This window comes from Cannabis sativa, unplaced genomic scaffold (assembly GCF_029168945.1).
Source record: "Cannabis sativa cultivar Pink pepper isolate KNU-18-1 unplaced genomic scaffold, ASM2916894v1 Contig4, whole genome shotgun sequence".
NCBI lineage: Eukaryota > Viridiplantae > Streptophyta > Magnoliopsida > Rosales > Cannabaceae > Cannabis > Cannabis sativa.
This window is the reverse complement of record NW_026870040.1, coordinates 1,770,102-1,787,943: the sequence shown is the minus strand read 5'-3', so window position 1 is coordinate 1,787,943 and position 17,842 is coordinate 1,770,102. Positions and strand designations below refer to the sequence as shown.

At 31.1% G+C, this 17,842-nt stretch overlaps 3 protein-coding genes across 3 annotated transcripts; all 3 read left to right on the top strand.

Moving 5' to 3' along the window:
- Nucleotides 1–2,399: 2,399 nt before the first annotated feature.
- Nucleotides 2,400–6,276, top strand: LOC115710805 (uncharacterized). The gene is made up of 2 exons (XM_061108069.1): nucleotides 2,400–5,362; nucleotides 5,469–6,276. The coding sequence occupies exons 1-2, from the start codon at nucleotides 2,913–2,915 to the stop codon at nucleotides 6,274–6,276; spliced, it is 3,258 nt and encodes a 1,085-aa protein (XP_060964052.1). The 5' UTR covers nucleotides 2,400–2,912.
- Nucleotides 6,261–7,308, top strand: LOC133033346 (uncharacterized). The gene is made up of 3 exons (XM_061108054.1): nucleotides 6,261–6,741; nucleotides 6,818–7,036; nucleotides 7,124–7,308. Exons 1-3 carry the CDS (start codon nucleotides 6,388–6,390, stop codon nucleotides 7,277–7,279), a joined length of 729 nt encoding a protein of 242 aa, XP_060964037.1. The 5' UTR covers nucleotides 6,261–6,387; the 3' UTR covers nucleotides 7,280–7,308.
- A 792-nt stretch (nucleotides 7,309–8,100) lies between these two features.
- Nucleotides 8,101–10,103, top strand: LOC133033354 (uncharacterized). The gene is made up of 6 exons (XM_061108068.1): nucleotides 8,101–8,707; nucleotides 8,786–9,171; nucleotides 9,270–9,446; nucleotides 9,540–9,644; nucleotides 9,745–9,913; nucleotides 10,014–10,103. The coding sequence occupies exons 1-6, from the start codon at nucleotides 8,168–8,170 to the stop codon at nucleotides 10,101–10,103; spliced, it is 1,467 nt and encodes a 488-aa protein (XP_060964051.1). The 5' UTR covers nucleotides 8,101–8,167.
- The last annotated feature ends 7,739 nt before the right edge of the window (nucleotides 10,104–17,842 follow it).

The window sequence follows — 17,842 nt, the reverse complement described above, 5'->3', positions numbered from 1 at the left end:
TAATATTTCTTGTAAGACTCATATAATTGGTTTTGATTAATCAATTATAATTCTCAAATTAGACTATGTCTATTTGTGAAATTTTCACTAAGTAAGGGCGAAATTGTAAAGAAAGAGTTTCCGGGGCATATTTGTTAATTATGATACTTTGTATGGTTCAATTAATAAATATGATAAATGACAATATTATTTAATAATTATTTATAGTTATTAAATAGTTAGAATTGACATTTAAATGGTTGAATTTGAAAATTGGCGTTTTTGAGAAAATGAGATGCAGAAATGATAAAACTGCAAAATTGTAAAAGTGAGGCCCAAATCCACATTCCTAGGGCCGGCCACTTTTATACCATTTATCATCTGATATTTTCATTATTTTAATGCCAAATAATTCAAACCTAACCCTAGTGGAAAACTATAAATAGATAGTGAAGGCTTCAGGAAATTTACACTTAACTTTCACACTTTGCTTCAGAGAAAAACCTAAGCCTTCTCTCTCTAACCTAGCCGCCACCTATACTCTTCTTCTTCCTCTTGATTTTCTAACCTCTTAGTGATTACACTACTACAAACATATCTTTTATTTTCGTTTTTTTTCTTTAATAAATTAAAAATCCGAAGATAAAACTATTTTAATACCCCTATCATCGCTTATTTAGTGAAATTTTAACTATATTTTCGGTCTTTGTTAATAAGCGAAGTCATATAAAGGGTTTAATTGTTGTTAAAAACGTATATGGATTGAGGGACCTTTGTCTTCGGTAAGTAGAAAATTACCGAAAACAAAGGGCTCCACGTGGAGCCCTTTGTTTTCGGTAATTTGCTACTTACCGAAGACAAAGGTGGAGCGCGAAGAGTTTATTACACCGGCCCTAAGCCTTTTTGTCGAAACCGGCCCTTAACCCACGACCCTCTTGCTCAAACCCTCAAAACCCACAACCCTCTTGCTCAAACCCTCAAAACCCACAACCCTCTCCGATCACTACAGTTACCCCCGACGAGTACGACGGCAAGGACGACCCTTCAGTTACTCTGTTCGACGACGACCCTTCATTTGCTCTGTTCGACAGCTAGTTGGAGAGAAAAGGGGTGGTGGCCGAGAGAACGATTGAGTCATTGAAGGTTCGTTCTTTTCCTATGGTTTCTGGTTTGATTTTCTATTATGAATCTGTGATTATTTGTGACATTATTTTTTTGATTTTCTATTACGATTGCCCAGCGCCGTGAGCTGCAAGATTCAACCGTTCGTATGATACAGATTTCTAGCACTGAAATAGAACTTGAAATACTGTAGGGGTCTTCATTTTCAATCTTCATCTCCAACAAGTCTCCAATTTTCTTTGAATAGTAAGTATGATACAGATTTCTCTGTACTGTTTTAGGCATAGTTGTATTTTTTTTCCCAAATGCCTGATTAAAAGGGAAAGTTGAGAGGTTATGCTGTAACTGGCATGCAAGAGAGTTTTCGAAACTGGTTCATGCCCCTCTGAACCTGTTTTTTTTATTGTTAATTTGGTTTCTAACAATGGTTTGTTTTTAGTCTAGGTGTTTATTGGAAATACTGACTTGTCCTTGACTTAATTTCAACCTTATCCTTGGCTATATCATTTCGATTTATGAAGGCCCCCAGCAAGCCACTTAATAAATTTTACTTGCATTTCACTTTTGAGTTTTCTCTTGGTTTTCTTTAGATATTTTCTTATTTTGAATAACTTGTATTTTGACTAATGGGTTGCTTCATTGTTCATTTATACGAAATCAATCAAAATGCTAACCTATGTTTATATACAAGAACAATCAAGTTTTATTGGATTTCATAGATATTTTTTGTAATGTTAATTTGATGTTCTGTATTGTTTTTCTCTTTCTAAATAGATGGAGTTCAGCTAGATCATGGTGGTAATAGGTGTCATTATTTCCAAGCATTTTATGTGCTTGAAATATGGTTAAATTGTATTCATTTTCTATGTTCATTCTGCTTGATATGTGTTTCTTTTCTAGTTGAGCCAAGAAGTAGATGAGATATACAGAGCAAACTTAAAGTACTCAATTACTTCGCTGATATTATACCTTCTATTATTCATTTACAATACTATTTCTTTAAGCTCATATATAATCTTCCAAAAGGGAAAGTGTATTTATATAATTACTATATTAATTTGTTATTTGTGAGTTTTCCAATTCACTATATTTAATTTGTTATTGATTGAGATTGTAGACTACATAATCATGACAGAGAAATAGTTATGGTTTTTTGAGCTTAATATATATGAGTGGTCTTATGTTAAAATTATTTTTATGGAAATTATTTTCATGTACGTGCTATACTGCTAGACAACATCATTTGATTATTTCTCTACTAATATTTTTGTACTCATCTTCCAAATAAGTTCATTTCTCTCGTGTTGAATGATTTGAAGGCACCAAATTGAAATCATGTTATCAGTATAGCAGTTAATTGCCTTGTTGTAAAATACAATCATGTTATCTATTCATGGCCAATGTTATTATTAACATTCTTTTTAATTGTATTTATTTGTAGGTTTTGTGGTTAAGCATCAAGAATCTAAATTGAAGGGAGAACACGATTTTTTCCAAGTCTTGAGCTAGAGGTATATATAATTTTTCTATCTTTTAATTAATTATTAATAAACATGTTAGAGGAGTTTGAATATCTTAAATATTCATCCGTAGTGAAGTAGGTTCTGCGAATACATGTACTGCGGTCGGATGGGTGGAATTTAATTTTTTTTGTTGTGGATTGTTATATGTTTTGATTTTCTGGTTAATTTTTTTCGGGAACGTCCGATTTATAGTTGTTATGCTGCCGAAATTTCGGTAGAATTTGGATTAATATTTTGATTTAAGTTATTTTAAATTTACTTGTTAGGAATTTGTTTTAAATTTGCGGTATGGATAAATCGTGGATGCTTGAGAGGAGAGAAACACCGCAATTTCTAGATGGGTTCAACAAATTTCTAGAGTTTGCCCTAAAAAATTCTAGTAATCACGAACGAATTCCCTGTCCGTGTGTAGATTGTTGTAACGGAACAAAAGGGAATATTACGATGATAAAGGATCACGTAATTTGTCGGGGTTTCAATAGAAGCTACACTACATGGTATTGGCACGGAGAGCGATCAACCAGTGACCCATATCCGTTAGGGAAGCGGGGGGTAGATGATTTCGAGTTTAATGATGTTGATGACTTTCCTATGGAATTGCTTGATGAAGCACAAGAGGAGTTTCTTGATGATCCTGAAAAATTAGACAATTTGGTTAGTGATGCAGAAAAACCCTTGTTTGATGGTTGTAAAAAATTAAGATTACCAACATTGGTAAAATTTTACAACATTAAAGCTGAAAATGGGGTGAGCGATAAGGGTTTTAGTCAGTTCTTAGCTGCTTTTAAAGAAATTTTGCCTGTTGATAATTATTTTCCGGTGTCGACATATGAAGTGAAAAAAACTTTAAATGCGATAGGATTGAAGTATGAAAAGATCCATGCATGTCCGAACGATTGTATTTTGTATCGGAAGGAATATGCAGACATGGATAGTTGCCCAACTTGTGGTTTACCCCGCCACAAAACGAATAAGAGTGAGGAGAAAAGGAAACTTATTCCTCAAAAAGTGATGTGGTACTTGCCTTTGATTCCTCGTCTCAAACGATTATATCGTAGCTCGGAGCACTCTGCAAACTTGATATGGCATGATACTAAGAGAGTGAGAGACGGTAAACTTAGGCATCCTGCAGATTCGCAAGCATGGAAAAAAGTAGATTACTTGAATCCAGAATTCAAGTTAGAACCCAGACATCTTCGTCTTGGTCTATCTGCAGATGGAGTAAACCCACATAGATCACTGAGTAGTAGGCATAGTTCGTGGCCTGTCTTCCTTGTTATGTACAATCTTCCTCCTTGGTTGGTGATGAAAAGAAAATTTAATATGCTTTCGCTCATGATCTCAGGACCAAACCAACCGGGGCATAATATAGACGTATACTTGGCACCATTAATTGATGATCTAAAAGATTTGTATGAGAATGGTGTTGAGACATATGATGGTCTTAAGAAAGAAATTTTCAAATTGAAGGCCGTGTTATTGTGGACTGTTAGTGACTTCCCTGCTTATAGCAATTTATCGGGTCTGAGCACAAAAGGTTACCAAGGTTGTCCAATTTGCTGCACTAACACACGAGCACGTCGCTTGACGAATGGACACAAAATGTGTTATATGGGCCATAGACGGTACTTGCCTCGAGATCATCCTGATAGAAGGAAAAAGAAAGCATATGATGGTACTGAAGAACGAGATAGTGCTCCTTTGCCAATGTCAGGGGAACAAATTCTTGAACAAGTAGAACATGTAGATTTCAAGTATGGAAAGACACAAAAAAGAAAGAAAACAAATAGTTGTTTTCAACGAAAGTCAATTTTTTTTCGTCTTCCATACTGGAAAGATCTAATGGTTCGACATTGTTTAGATGTTATGCATATAGAAAAAAATGTGTGTGACAGTATCATCGGTACCTTACTTGATATTCCCGGCAAAACTAAAGATGGTTTATCAAGTCGTTTAGATCTTGTTGAAATGGGAATTAGACAATCTTTGGCACCTGAACAGAAAGGTAAACGCTTATATTTGCCTCCTGCATGTTACACTTTGTCAAAGAAAGAGAAAGAAATTGTTTGCAAATCATTATCGAATATGAAAGTCCCTGATGGATACTCTTCTAACATTAAAAACTTGGTAAATACGGATGAATTGAAGCTAATGGGTATGAAATCACACGATTGTCATGCGTTAATGCAACATTTGCTTCCAATCGCCATCAGATCGGTCTTACCCAAAAAGGTTAGAGAGTGTTTGACTCATGTTTGTATTTTCTTCAATCAACTATGTGGGAAGGAATTAGAAATGAGCAAGTTGGATGCATTACATGAGGATATAGTCAAGACTTTATGCAACCTTGAAAGGTATTTTCCACCATCATTCTTTGACATCATGGTACATTTGATGGTTCATTTAGTGAGAGAAGCAAAGTTGTGTGGGCCAGTTTGGGCAAGATGGATGTATCCATTTGAAAGGAATATGAAAGTGCTCAAAAGCTATGTGCGTAACCATCATCGACCGGAAGCTAGTATGGTTGAGTGTTATATATCAGAAGAAGCTGTTGAATTTTGTTCAGAGTACATAGCTGGAGTTGACACAATCGGAATCACCAAACCAAGAAATAGTTCAGATGAGTTTGATAAAGGATTGCGAGGGAAAGGAGAAATGGTTACTGTATCTAAGGCAGAGTTAGATCAAGCTCAATTAGTTTTAATGCACAATAATGCAGAGGTTCAACCATATATAACGTAAGTTATGCATTTGGTTGATCAATTGAATTCATAATCCATTCAATTAACTAATTTTTTTTACATATATTATTTTTGATTTTCAATTTATTTTGGTGAAGGGTAGTGAGCATATGGAGTTATTACAGTCAATGATTCCGAGAGGTCACAAAAACAAACAGAAGTGGGTTATAGATGAGCATCGTAAAACATTTATTAGGTGGTTAAAGAATACCATTCTAGCGAAGTTACGACAACCAAATCATGGAGTATCAGATGTATTGAATCGCATAGCTCTTGGACCAACTTTTGACGTATGGAAGCATCAAGCTTACATTGTCAATGGTAAACGGTTTCATACAAAATCTAGAGATGATGCTCGAATGGTTCAGAATAGTGGTGTATGCATAGTTGCGGAGTCCTTACATTTTGCTACTTCAAAGGATAATAATCCAGTTTCAGGTACCATGACATATTATGGAGTGGTGAATGAAATATGGGAGCTGGATTATACATTGTTCCGAATTGCCCTCTTTAAATGTGAATGGGTAGATGTTAATGTTGGAATTAGGACCGACGAGCTTGGATTTACTTTGGTTGATTTGAATAAGAAAGGAAGCAAGGATGATCCTTTCATCATGGCGACCCAAGCAGTACAGGTATTTTATATACCAGATCCTGCTAATGGTAAATGGTCTGTTGTGTTGTCGACACCAGAAAGAAAGTTCGCAGAGAATGAAGATGATGATGAAAATGATGATTTAATGCACGAATGCTTCATTGTTGGACAACGAGTCCATGAACAAGTCGATGATGTTGAACATGATGATGTCTTGGACGATAGTGAATTCATACGAAATGATATTGAGGAAGGAATTTGGGTTGATTGTGATTCGATCCAAAAGAAACGAAAAAAGAAAAGAAAATGTGTTTAGTAGGTAATTATTTCTTAATATTTTATGCGATTGAAATATGTAACTACCATTGTATGTTGAATTGTTTCTTAATATTTTATGTGATTTATTGACATATGTAACTACCATTGTATGTGTAATTGTATCTTAATATTTAGTAAATATGTTTATTATGCAGATATGGCAGATGATGTGCCGACACATGATTGCTCAGGAGATGAGAACTCAGGAGATGAGAACTTAGGTTATTGTTTGCAACCTCCTAACCATCGAGGTCCCACACGGATGAAGCGGATATGCCAAAGAATGGATAAAGGTGAAAAAATAGACCTTGAAGTTAATGACAAAGGGGAATACTTTGGAGATATGTATGGAGAGATGATATCGTGGCTTGGAGTTAGATGCCGACAAACAATCGGTATCAATTATAAAGACTGGAGATATGTGGATCAATCGTTGAAGGACAAAATTTGGAAAGACGTGCAAGTAAGTTAATTATACAAAATATACTTATTATGGTGTTTTCTAAACTATTTACTAACTGTTTGCTTTCTACATATAGCGTGGTTTCAATGTTCGTGCAGATTGGAAAAAAGATTGTCTTAAAATTGCAGGACGAATTATGAAGGATTTTAAGACAAAAATGACATGCGATGTCATAATGCCTTTGGCCAAAGAGAATAAGGTGAAGGAGCTCGCAATTCCCCCCAAAAACCATCCTGAAATTGATAAAGAAGATTGGGTAAAATTTGTTGCGAGTCGTCTAACACCTGAACATATGGTACATATATGTATATTCACAACATTTATATAATTAGCTTTGATATATGAGCCTTACTAGTATATAACTTACACATTTTTATTGTAGGCTTTGAGAAAGGCACAATCTGACCGAGCTTGCCAGAATACATCAAGGCACCACTCAGCTCGTAGAGGCATGGTGACTCTCCGAGAGGATGTGGTAATGAATTACATGTTTTTAGATATTCTAATACAGAACCTGAACCACCTGTTTGCCTTTTGACTGCTGCTTTGTTGCCTATTTCTGGCTAATAAAAATCAAACATAAACAGTAATAAACTAAATTTGTTTACATAAGCTGTAACTTGTGATTGTGGCGTCTCCAAATTTAAGTTTGGCTAAAAAAAGTTGCACAACTTTGAGTAATTTGGTTTGTAAATAAGCATTTATGTTTAAATATGAAAAATTGAACACAATGTAATTAGTTGATAACATTTTGTTTTGTTAAATAGAGCTTTGACTTTTCCATGGTAGCATGCTTAGGTTTTTAAAAATTTATAATAATATGAATTTACTATACCATGGGAAAAGTTGGTGTCCTTTTCTTGAAAATCATAGAAAAAGAAAGGAAGAGGAGTTCACAAGTTTGTGCATTTATGCTTTCCTATTGCTGTTTTATTTAATAAGGCCATGAGACTTAAGTGGGCATGATTCCTGGCTGGAATTAAGATCATTTTCAGTCAATTTATTATTTTTTTTAACAATTATATTCTCTTATTAATTACATGTTTGTTGCAGAAAAAAGAAATCAAAATTCAAGATCCAGCCCGCCATCATGTTTGGTTAAAATCTCGCAAGAAAAATAATGTCCTAGTTACGGACTTGGATAGGGAGATTGCCGCAAGAATAGTAAGTGATATCTAACACAATTCAATAACATGAATATATGATTTGTTATTATAAAGTATTAACTATTATCAATCATAATGCATAGGCTGAACTCGAGGAAAAAGTAAACTCAGGTGAAGTTTTGGCCAGTGGTCGAAATGACATATTGACTCAAGCATTAGGGACACCTGAGCACCCTGGCCGGGTCAGAGCTGCTGGGTATGCCACTTTCTTGATTTAATGTTAGATTATTTTTTATTTATTTTACTTAATTTTTTATTAAATGAGTGTTCCAACTGTTATTTGTAGGTTCACTGCAAAGGCCAGTAAGATATTTGGTCGAAAGAAAAGGGCTAAATGTAGTGAATCATCCTTCCAAAAACAAGAAATTCTTCAACTCAAAAAAGAAATTGAAGAATTGAAGAAAAAACTGTATGCTGCACAAGAACAAGATGATGGTAATGACAACTCCTCAGAAGAAAATGATGATCACTTAGATGATCATCAGGAGTTTGGAGGGTACGAAGATGATAATCAGACACCTCCTGTCATGTACAACTTCTCATCCACTAATAACAACGAAGTACTTTTGTGTTCAGACAACATCCATAATATAGTGGCCAAAGGTGTGCTTCTGGAATCTGTTAGTCCAGTAACAATTCATACCGTGCAGTATAAAGAAGGGATTGCACGAGTTTTAATTACCGAACAACTTCAAGAGGAGGCTGAAATTGCTCATCCTATCGAAAATATCCGATATGTCTATGAGACAAAGGACACATTTCTTCCTTGGCCAAAACATTTAATTTTAAATTTGGATAAGGTAAAAATTATTTTTTTATTGTCATATATGATTAATGCATATTTATTGTATATTGATGCTATAATTCATATTTTACAGGTTCCCATATTCCCGGATGTCGCATCCACCCATAAATCATCGTCAAAGGGGAAGCAGATAGCAACCCCTCACAGATCACCAAATCAAGGGAAACAGATATCAACTCTTCCTGCTATGTCTTCGGCTGGATCACAATCAAATGTCAGGATAGATCAAGTGGACAAGAATGCAACATTCAAGTCGGAGGTCTGGGCTCAAATACCTGTATGTCTCCACTTTTTAGTTGAAGAATTTATAAGGAGGAAAGGGAAGTGGAGCGTTGTTGAAGTTCCAACTGATCCAGACTTCATGCCACCTCGCACACATATTATCTTGTCATCAGAGGATGTAGAGCAGGTTGGAACCTTAAATTTTATTGGATGTCAAGGCATGATCTTTGGAATTAGGTATGTTTTACGTAATTATTTTTGGAATTAAGTATGTTTTACATAATATTTTTCCCATTTATTAAAATGTAACACTTAACCATGATAAATTTATGTAGATGCATTTGGGAGGATTTAACGAATATGCGGGAGTATTTCAAGTTCTTTGACCCAGAGCTACTCAATGCCACGGACAAAGATGGAATTGTCCACCAAGAAGTTGTTATCAAATTGGCTGAATGGTTGAATACAATGAATAACAAATCTCAGATGTTCTTCATACCGTGGAACTACGAGTATGTACAAGTACTATTTAAGGACTAGTTAAGTATAATTTAATTCTTCTTTTTAAATTAACACTTAATATTTTCTTATTAATTTCTTATTAGACGTCATTGGATGCTTGAGATTGTTTGTGCTGGGAAGATCATTCACTTGGACCCTTGGCTTAGACATAAACGCCCTAAGATGACTATTGACCTCACACTTCAAAGGTACTTTTCAATTTTCATTTTAAGATTATAATTTTAATTTTCTATAAATTTATACCAACTATTGCTAATTAAATCAATATAAATCATTGAATTTAATTAGGGCATATGAACTGCTTGGAGGTTCCAACGAGTTACTTGGAACATTTCCAGGAGTAACCGTTGCAGCGTGTCCAAAACAAACATTGGGAATTGAATGTGGTTTTTATGTACTTAGGTACATTAATGACATTGTGAAAGCTCTAAATTCATTCGTTCTTATAAGAGAAAAGGTAATTAAGCTATAATTAGTTCATTTATGTATACCCGTAAATAGGATACTATGCTTATAAATAAGTGATACATATACTAATTTACACTTTAATTTTACAGTTTGGAAAGATGGACACATACGATGTGGAGACAATGTTGCTACCACTGCAACATCAATGGTTATCGAAATTGACACGATACCTGTACTAGTTAACTGTAGACTTTTAATTTTAGGCAATACTTATTTTGTGTATTTTTTTTATTAGTAAGGACTTAACATATTTTGTAATGTATACTTTAACTTTGTTATAATATAATTACAATGTCTTTTGTACTTAATTTTGTTATATAATTGAAATAATATTTATTTTATAATTATTTCAAAAAAAAAATAAATATATAATTAATTATTTAATAAAAATTAATATATATTTAAAATATTTAAATATTAACCGAAAATATATTTAACAATAACCGAAGATATAGGTCTATTTTCTCTTCTGATATTCGAAACATATGTCTTCGGTTATTATATAAAAATTGAAGATAAAAGTAACCTACGTCTTCGGTTATTATATAAAAACCGAAGACATAGATTACCTTTCTCTTCGGTTTTTATATAATAACCGAAGACAAAGGTTACTTTTATCTTCGGTTTATATATAATAACCGAAGACGTAGCCTCACCTTCGACTTCGGTATTTTAAAACATATGTCATCGCCTCAAACGACTTCGGATGCGATTTTTAATAAAATCCGAAGATAAACTGGCCTAAAAACCGAAAATAAAGGCCCTTTCTCTAGTAGTGTTAGAGTAGTTATCACACACAGCAAGTGATACCTCAATCATAGTGAGGAAAATCGTGAAGAAAGACATTCAACAAGAAGGAGTTTCAGCACTAAAGAAGGAGAGAAAGAGATCCAGGTTCAGATATTGATAATACTCTGCTACAGAAAGGAATCAAGGGCTAGATATCTGAACGGAAGGAGTCATAATATTCCGCTGCACCCAATGTAAGGTTTCCTAAACTTTATATGTGTTTATTTCATAATCGTTTTAGAAGTTCATATTTAGGGTGTTAATCAACATACTTGTGAGTAGATCTAAGATCCTTGTAAAATAATTTCCAACACAGTTATGGAATCAAAAAAATATCTCCTTTATTTGCTACTTTATTTTCAGACTTAGTCATTTTCTTAGAAAAGTAGTATTTGTTTAAACAAACACTTTCTTATCTAATGACTATGGGATGATCCACCCCTAATTACTTAAAATACCTAACAAACATGCAAACCAGGGTTAGCAGTTCTAGCTTTTCTTAAGATTTCGATTAGGTCATCCATGAATCTAGTAATGATTTACTTTAAGTATACAACTATTGCATCATTTTGAAATTATATTACAATAGAAGGATTTAGGCAACGACTAGTAACTAATATGCAAATTGAATTTCTGGGGAGGTAAGTTTGGATACAATTCAAAAATCAAATTAATGATCCTTGAACTGCATATCTACTAACTTTTTCTCCACCCCTATCAGTTCGCAAGATCTTTAACCACTTACCATTGCTAGAAATTCATGAAATTTTTCAAACATTTCAAATTTCTTTTGCATAAGGTAAAATCTAGAGTGATCGTTTTAAGAATACAACGAAAACTCATATCCACCCCTTAATGTACATCCCTCTTCGAATGAGATGAACTTAATTTCAGTGGACATAGGCATATTAACTCTTTACAGAGAATAATCTTGTCAAAACAACCATGAACAAGATACAAATGCCATAGATTTATAAAATATGTGGTTGTATCTATTGATGACTTAAGTTTAGTTACATCAAAGAGTTCTTACAATTGTGCAAGTGGATTCTGGTCACAGAATACTAAACTCATACAGTTTGAATCCATTGATAGAAAATGGTTATTAAATACTTGTGAAAGTGTAACTGTATAATTAGTAATTCTTTCTTGGACCACCACTACTAATATAACTCTAAGTTGATTTGCCCATACTAGTAGGAGATTTCTAAGATTGAGGATTTATATCATTTTGGGATAGAATTTTAATCAAGTTCGTCATTTAATTTCTTAAGAGAAAATATAAAATGACATGAAATGATTTATAGACCATTCATCCAATGATATGTTATTGAGGTAATTCGAAATGAATAAGCTAAGAGGAATTAGGATAATTTCGTTTTAAATAAGAAACCAACGATATCCGATTAGCGAAAGTCAAAGTAATCTTATTTATACAATCTTCTTGTTTCATATTGTAAAATACTAGTCTAAGGCGTCATCAATTGATGAACAGCTAGATGTTGCTTATACAATATTTATCTTTCGAGATCTAACACTATTATGTTTGTCTAATGGTGAAAATCCATTAGGGATTTATCTCATTAGAAAAACAAACCAAGTTAGACCAACAATGAAGATTCGAAATTAAACTACAATTTAATAACAGAAAATAACATGGTTCAATATAAATTCATACACAATTCAGAAATTATTAATCACATAGCAAGTAGGAATAACAAGTGAAAATACTAAAATATACAATCCTAAATAATTTCCAAGGTCTTCAACAAACTGATATCAGTGTCCCGTTTAGGCGAGAGTCAGTGATACCATCCATTGAATAGTATTGTCAGCTCATCTAAAATGATAAACATTCTAGCAACCTTTTATTCGATCAAGATTGGAATCCGCGTTGTCCCGTTTAGGCGAGAGTCAAGGCTATTCTATCTTATGAGCTTCCACCATTGTTTCATATTCTTGCAAGTCTTATACATTCGCCACCATTAGGGTGATCAATACTATATAAAAAACTTACAAGATTACTTATCTTTCGAGATTAAACGGTGCTAACTTGCTAATGAACGTTCCTCCATTAGGGAGGATTACTCAATAAAACAATAGCTATGTAAAACCAACAATGGAGATCGAATATCCTAATAATAAAGCTCATTATTTAATGAAGGTTGTATTTTCTTCTAATATTTATTTTAAATATATATTTATTTAATTAAAATTTCCAATTTAGAATAAAATATTCTAAATATAAATATAAATTTTAATTTAATATTTATAAATTATACTTAGATGGATATGAAAATAACGTGAATTATTTCCATCTTAGTAATAATTTCCATAAATATTTAGAAAATTATTCAATTTAAGTTGTTTCAAAATTAATTTAAATTAATTTACAACTCAAATTTAATTTTCTATAAATATATATTGCATTTCGAAAAATGAAGTGTATAGGAATGCTGATTTCGAAAATGCTTTAAAATAAAATAAAAAATAAATCCTGGAAAAAATATCTTAATTTTATGTTGGCCCAAAATTAATTAATAAAATTAATTTACAAAAATATAATTTTCCTATTTAATTAAATATTTAAGAAAATTTCAAATATTTAAGTATCATGATTAAGAATCAACTTAAATATTAATTTTCTATTTAATTAAATATCACTAGAAAAATACTTCAAGTAAAACAGATAATATCTATCTAGACTTTCATTGACTAATTAATTCAATTTCTAATTATAATATAATTTAGTTCATTTATTTAATTAATCATTAAATGAAAAAATTATTAATTTAAGTTGGTTCTAAATTAAAATAAATAATTTTTCAACTTTAATCTATTTTTCAAATAAAATTTGAAATTTCTGCATTAAAGAAATGCCATTTCGAAATTCTGGGAAAAAGATTAATAAAATAAAATAAAATATATTTTGAAAATTATTCAAATTTAAGTAATTCTGAAATAAGATTCCAAACTTAAGATAATTGTCAACTTTAATTAAATAACATGAAAATAACAATATTTAAGTATCATGATGAAAATCAACTTGGATATTGAAATTTTCAATTTAATTAAATGTATTAAATTCAAGAAATAAATAATTAAGTATAGAGGAAACTTAATTATTAATTTTAGTTTAATACTAGGAAAATATACTAAACTTAGATTGTACCAAAATTAATTATGAAACAATTAATTTCACAATCAATGATATTTTCTTATTTAATATTAGAAATAATAACTTGTACTAGAAATAACTATCTAGAATATATATCATTAACTAAGTATTTTTCTAAAATTAACTTTAAAATATTAAAATGAAAAATAAATTTCATATATTTTAAAAAATAATTATGTTGCTAATTCAATTTTAATTAGGTTAGACTAATATAATTAGCCTAATACAATTATTTAAATAAGGCAAATGGGCCTTCACAATTGGGGTAGTTCATGTGAGGGGAGCCGGGTTCAGTATGTCGTACCCACTTCTATTGGCCCCCAACTCTCACACTAGGCCCAAAAGAGAGGAATTTAACCTTTAAATAAACAATTGCTATTCATTGAATAAGCCCAAATCTAATTGGGCCTAAATAAAATTACTTATGTCAAATTTTATTTTAGCAACTTAGTCCATTTACTTAGTAAAACTTAAATGGGCTTCCTGTATGCATCTAAGCCCAATAGCAAACATATAGGCTCACACAGGTCAAATGATTTGGATGGGCCCTATCATGTTACTAGATTTACACAGATGAAAGAAGTACAAAAATTACCTATTACAAATTATTCATAAGATTTATTCACAATTGGACTATGATTAAAATCAGATCATTGGATCTGTCAACAAGTTAATCATAGCAATTTAGATCAAATGAATAATAGGTTTGTTTAAAAAAAATTTGAATAAACAATATAAATAAATAAACAAACATTGTCCATGTAACAGATGTGAAATAAGATATTAATATAATTAAATTATTATTCTTAAAATAACCAACTAGATTTTGAAAATTTAGGGTTGTTAAAACAAACCCTAAAATCTCAAAAATAAAGAAACTAATTTTAAGATATCTAGGTTTATTTGAATCAAATTAAATTAAATATCTAATAAGATCAATGATTTGAATGAAAGAATCTTCAGTATCACTTTCAAATCTTATAATTTAATAAAATAAAACAATAAAATAAACCAATTTTAAAATAGATTTGGTTAGATAATTATTATTTTAGGAATAAAATAATAAATAAATAATAATTACCATAATTATATGTCAAAATATCTTAAATTAAGCAATATTCAAATTTCTACAAAAATATCTACGTTATTTAAATATTTAAGATATAATTCATAAATTTCCAATAAGAAAAAAAATGATATATATAGAAAAATATCATTTTTAAACTTATAATTTATAAATAATTAAATATTTAACAAAATATCAAATTTTGAATTTGAAAATATTATGGTAAGTATATCTATAAAAATATCTATATTAATTTCAAATTTATTAATTATTTAATTTGTCATATAAGATAATTTTAATATAATATTTAAATAAAAAGACAAAGTTACCTTTTAATTTAAAATATGTTAAATATCAAAATTTCTAATCTTATAATTAAATAATATATAAATATTAAAGAAGTTAACAAATTTTTAAATCTTACCATAATTGAAAATATTTAAAATTGTAAATATCTCAAATTGGAAATATTTAAAAAAAAAAAAAGAAATATTTCAAATTGGAAATATTTAAAAATAGAAATATTTCAAATTGGAAAAATCTAAAATTGGAAATATAAAATCCCATAAAATATTTGATTTTTGGGAAAAAAACCACAATAATCGCAATTTGTAGGGGCTTGCCAGAATAGGCTGCATGCAGCAGCCATGATTTCCAATCTTTAAAAATTCATATCTTCTTCGTTTTTCATCAGAATTAAGTTCCATAAAAACAAAAATTGCTTAATTTTTCACAAGGAATCCAAATAAAATATTTTCAAAAATAGAAAAAATATTTTTCATAGAAAAATTTCGTACAACACAAACATTCATCACATAAGCACACAAACCAACATGAAACCATCCAAATCAACACAAAACATCGTTTTAATTCATAATTCATGAAAGTAAATCATTGCCATGGCTCTGGTGCCAGTTGTTGGAAATATTTTACGAGGATCTAGATTTACTACCAAGTATGTTTAATTAACATCCTAATATGAATTCTAAAACAATGAAATTAAACACATAAGAGTTTAAGAAAACCTTACAGTGGGTGCTGCGGAATATTATGACTCATTCCATTCAGATCTCTAGCCCTTTATTCCTTTCTGTAGCAGAGCATAATCAAGATCAAAATCTGGATCTTCTTTTCTCCTTCTTTGATGCTGATTTTCCGTAGTCTTACATACTATGATTGAGGTACCACTTGATGTGTGTGGGCACTACTCATCACTCAAGTAATTTCGAAAAACAGAAAAGAAAGAGAGAGGAAGTGGCGGCTTCAGAGTGTTTGAGAAAATAATCAGTAAAGTGTGTGTCAAACCTGAAGCCTTTACCTTCTATTTATAGAATACCACATAGGGTTAAAGTTGAATTATTTGGCATTTAAAAATGAAAAATAAAATGAGAAATAGAAGCAAAGGTGGCCGGCCATAAATTGAAGAAACAAGCCTTTCCACTTTTCCAACTTTCCTATTTCATCATTTCTAGTTTCCCATTTTCTCAAAGATGCCAATTTTCCAATTTAACCTTTTTAAATGCCGATTCTAATTATTTAATAACTTGAAAATAATTATTAAATAATATTTTCATTTAATATATTTATTAATTTAGACATGTAAAGTCTCTTAATTAATAAATAAACCTAGAATCTCTTTTCTTTACAATTTTGTCCTTGCTTAGTGAAAATTCATAAAGTAGACATAGTCTAACTTTTAGAATTATAATTGATTAATTAAAATCAATTAACTGAGTCTTACAAGCAGTATGGTCTCAACTAGTATGGGGACCATGGGTCTATATAACCGAGCTTCCAATAAGTTGAACCGAATTTACCAAGTAAATTCCCTAACTTATTAATTCCTCATTGAATCAACACTTAGAACTTAGAATTGCACTCTCAGTCATATAGAGCGCTCTATATGTTCCATGATATAGACACGTCATTACTTATCTATTGTTATAAACCTAATGTGATCAATGACCCTCTAATAGATGATCTACATTGAAAAGGCACTAAGTTACCGTTACCCCTTCAATATATTTTATCCTTAAAACACTTAGCTCCGTATAAATGATATTTCAGCAAAGTGAAATGAGATCTCCCCCATTTATCTCTGTTTAGCAAAGCTCGAAGGATATCATCGTTTCACTTCTAAATTCCTATAGAAGTTATAGATTCCATATTTATGGTAGCGCTCCCACTCAATTATACTATCATGTTCCCAAAATGTACGTATCACCCTGACCCAAAAGTAGGCTTAACTAACAAATCAAAGAACATGTATAGTACTCTTGAGATCGAACCCAACCATATCAGGATTAAGGTAATTTGATCTAGGATCAACAGGTGATATTGAATTGAATAGATATTACGGTAAGTTTTAATATATCTAATCAAAGTTCAATATCGGTCCCTTCCGATGTATACTCCATACATCCGATACTGGTAAACTTTTCCAATGTCCTGAAAATGACATAACATTTTTCCCAGGTGTAAGAATACCTATCGCTGATTATACCATGTCAGTCTAAATCCAGTGTTCGGACAAATCAGGGAATAAACTTTTGAACATATTAGTAAGATTATATTCCACTGTGCTGACAACACTATAATCTTTAACAAATTCATATGTTCTGGACTTAAAAAAAATTCATACATTATATACATATAATCATGAAATAAATCATGTGAACCATGAAACATAAAATGTTATTTCTGATCTTTATTAATAAGTAAATCTGATTATATTGAAATGGGTTTTATTTGGGGCACAAACCCAACAAAAACCCCTTGCTGCATTCTTCCTCGCTGGAACAGCCTTAACAGAGTAGAGATACTCTATTTCCAAGGGAGTGGGGCACTCCTAATTCAAGATTTTGTATAAAACCCTCAAATTTGCA

Bases quoted from the DNA above. Each gene is read 5' to 3' on its own strand.
- LOC115710805 (XM_061108069.1), top strand. From the start codon at position 2,913: ATGGATAAATCGTGGATGCTTGAGAGGAGAGAAACACCGCAATTTCTA. The intron at 5,363-5,468 runs GTAAGTTATGCA...GGTGAAGGGTAG, and splicing joins GAGGTTCAACCATATATAAC to TGAGCATATGGAGTTATTAC.
- LOC133033346 (XM_061108054.1), top strand. From the start codon at position 6,388: ATGTGTAATTGTATCTTAATATTTAGTAAATATGTTTATTATGCAGAT. The intron at 6,742-6,817 runs GTAAGTTAATTA...TTCTACATATAG, and splicing joins AAATTTGGAAAGACGTGCAA to CGTGGTTTCAATGTTCGTGC. The intron at 7,037-7,123 runs GTACATATATGT...TTTTTATTGTAG, and splicing joins GTCTAACACCTGAACATATG to GCTTTGAGAAAGGCACAATC.
- LOC133033354 (XM_061108068.1), top strand. From the start codon at position 8,168: ATGAGTGTTCCAACTGTTATTTGTAGGTTCACTGCAAAGGCCAGTAAG. The intron at 8,708-8,785 runs GTAAAAATTATT...CATATTTTACAG, and splicing joins TAATTTTAAATTTGGATAAG to GTTCCCATATTCCCGGATGT. The intron at 9,645-9,744 runs GTACTTTTCAAT...GAATTTAATTAG, and splicing joins ATTGACCTCACACTTCAAAG to GGCATATGAACTGCTTGGAG.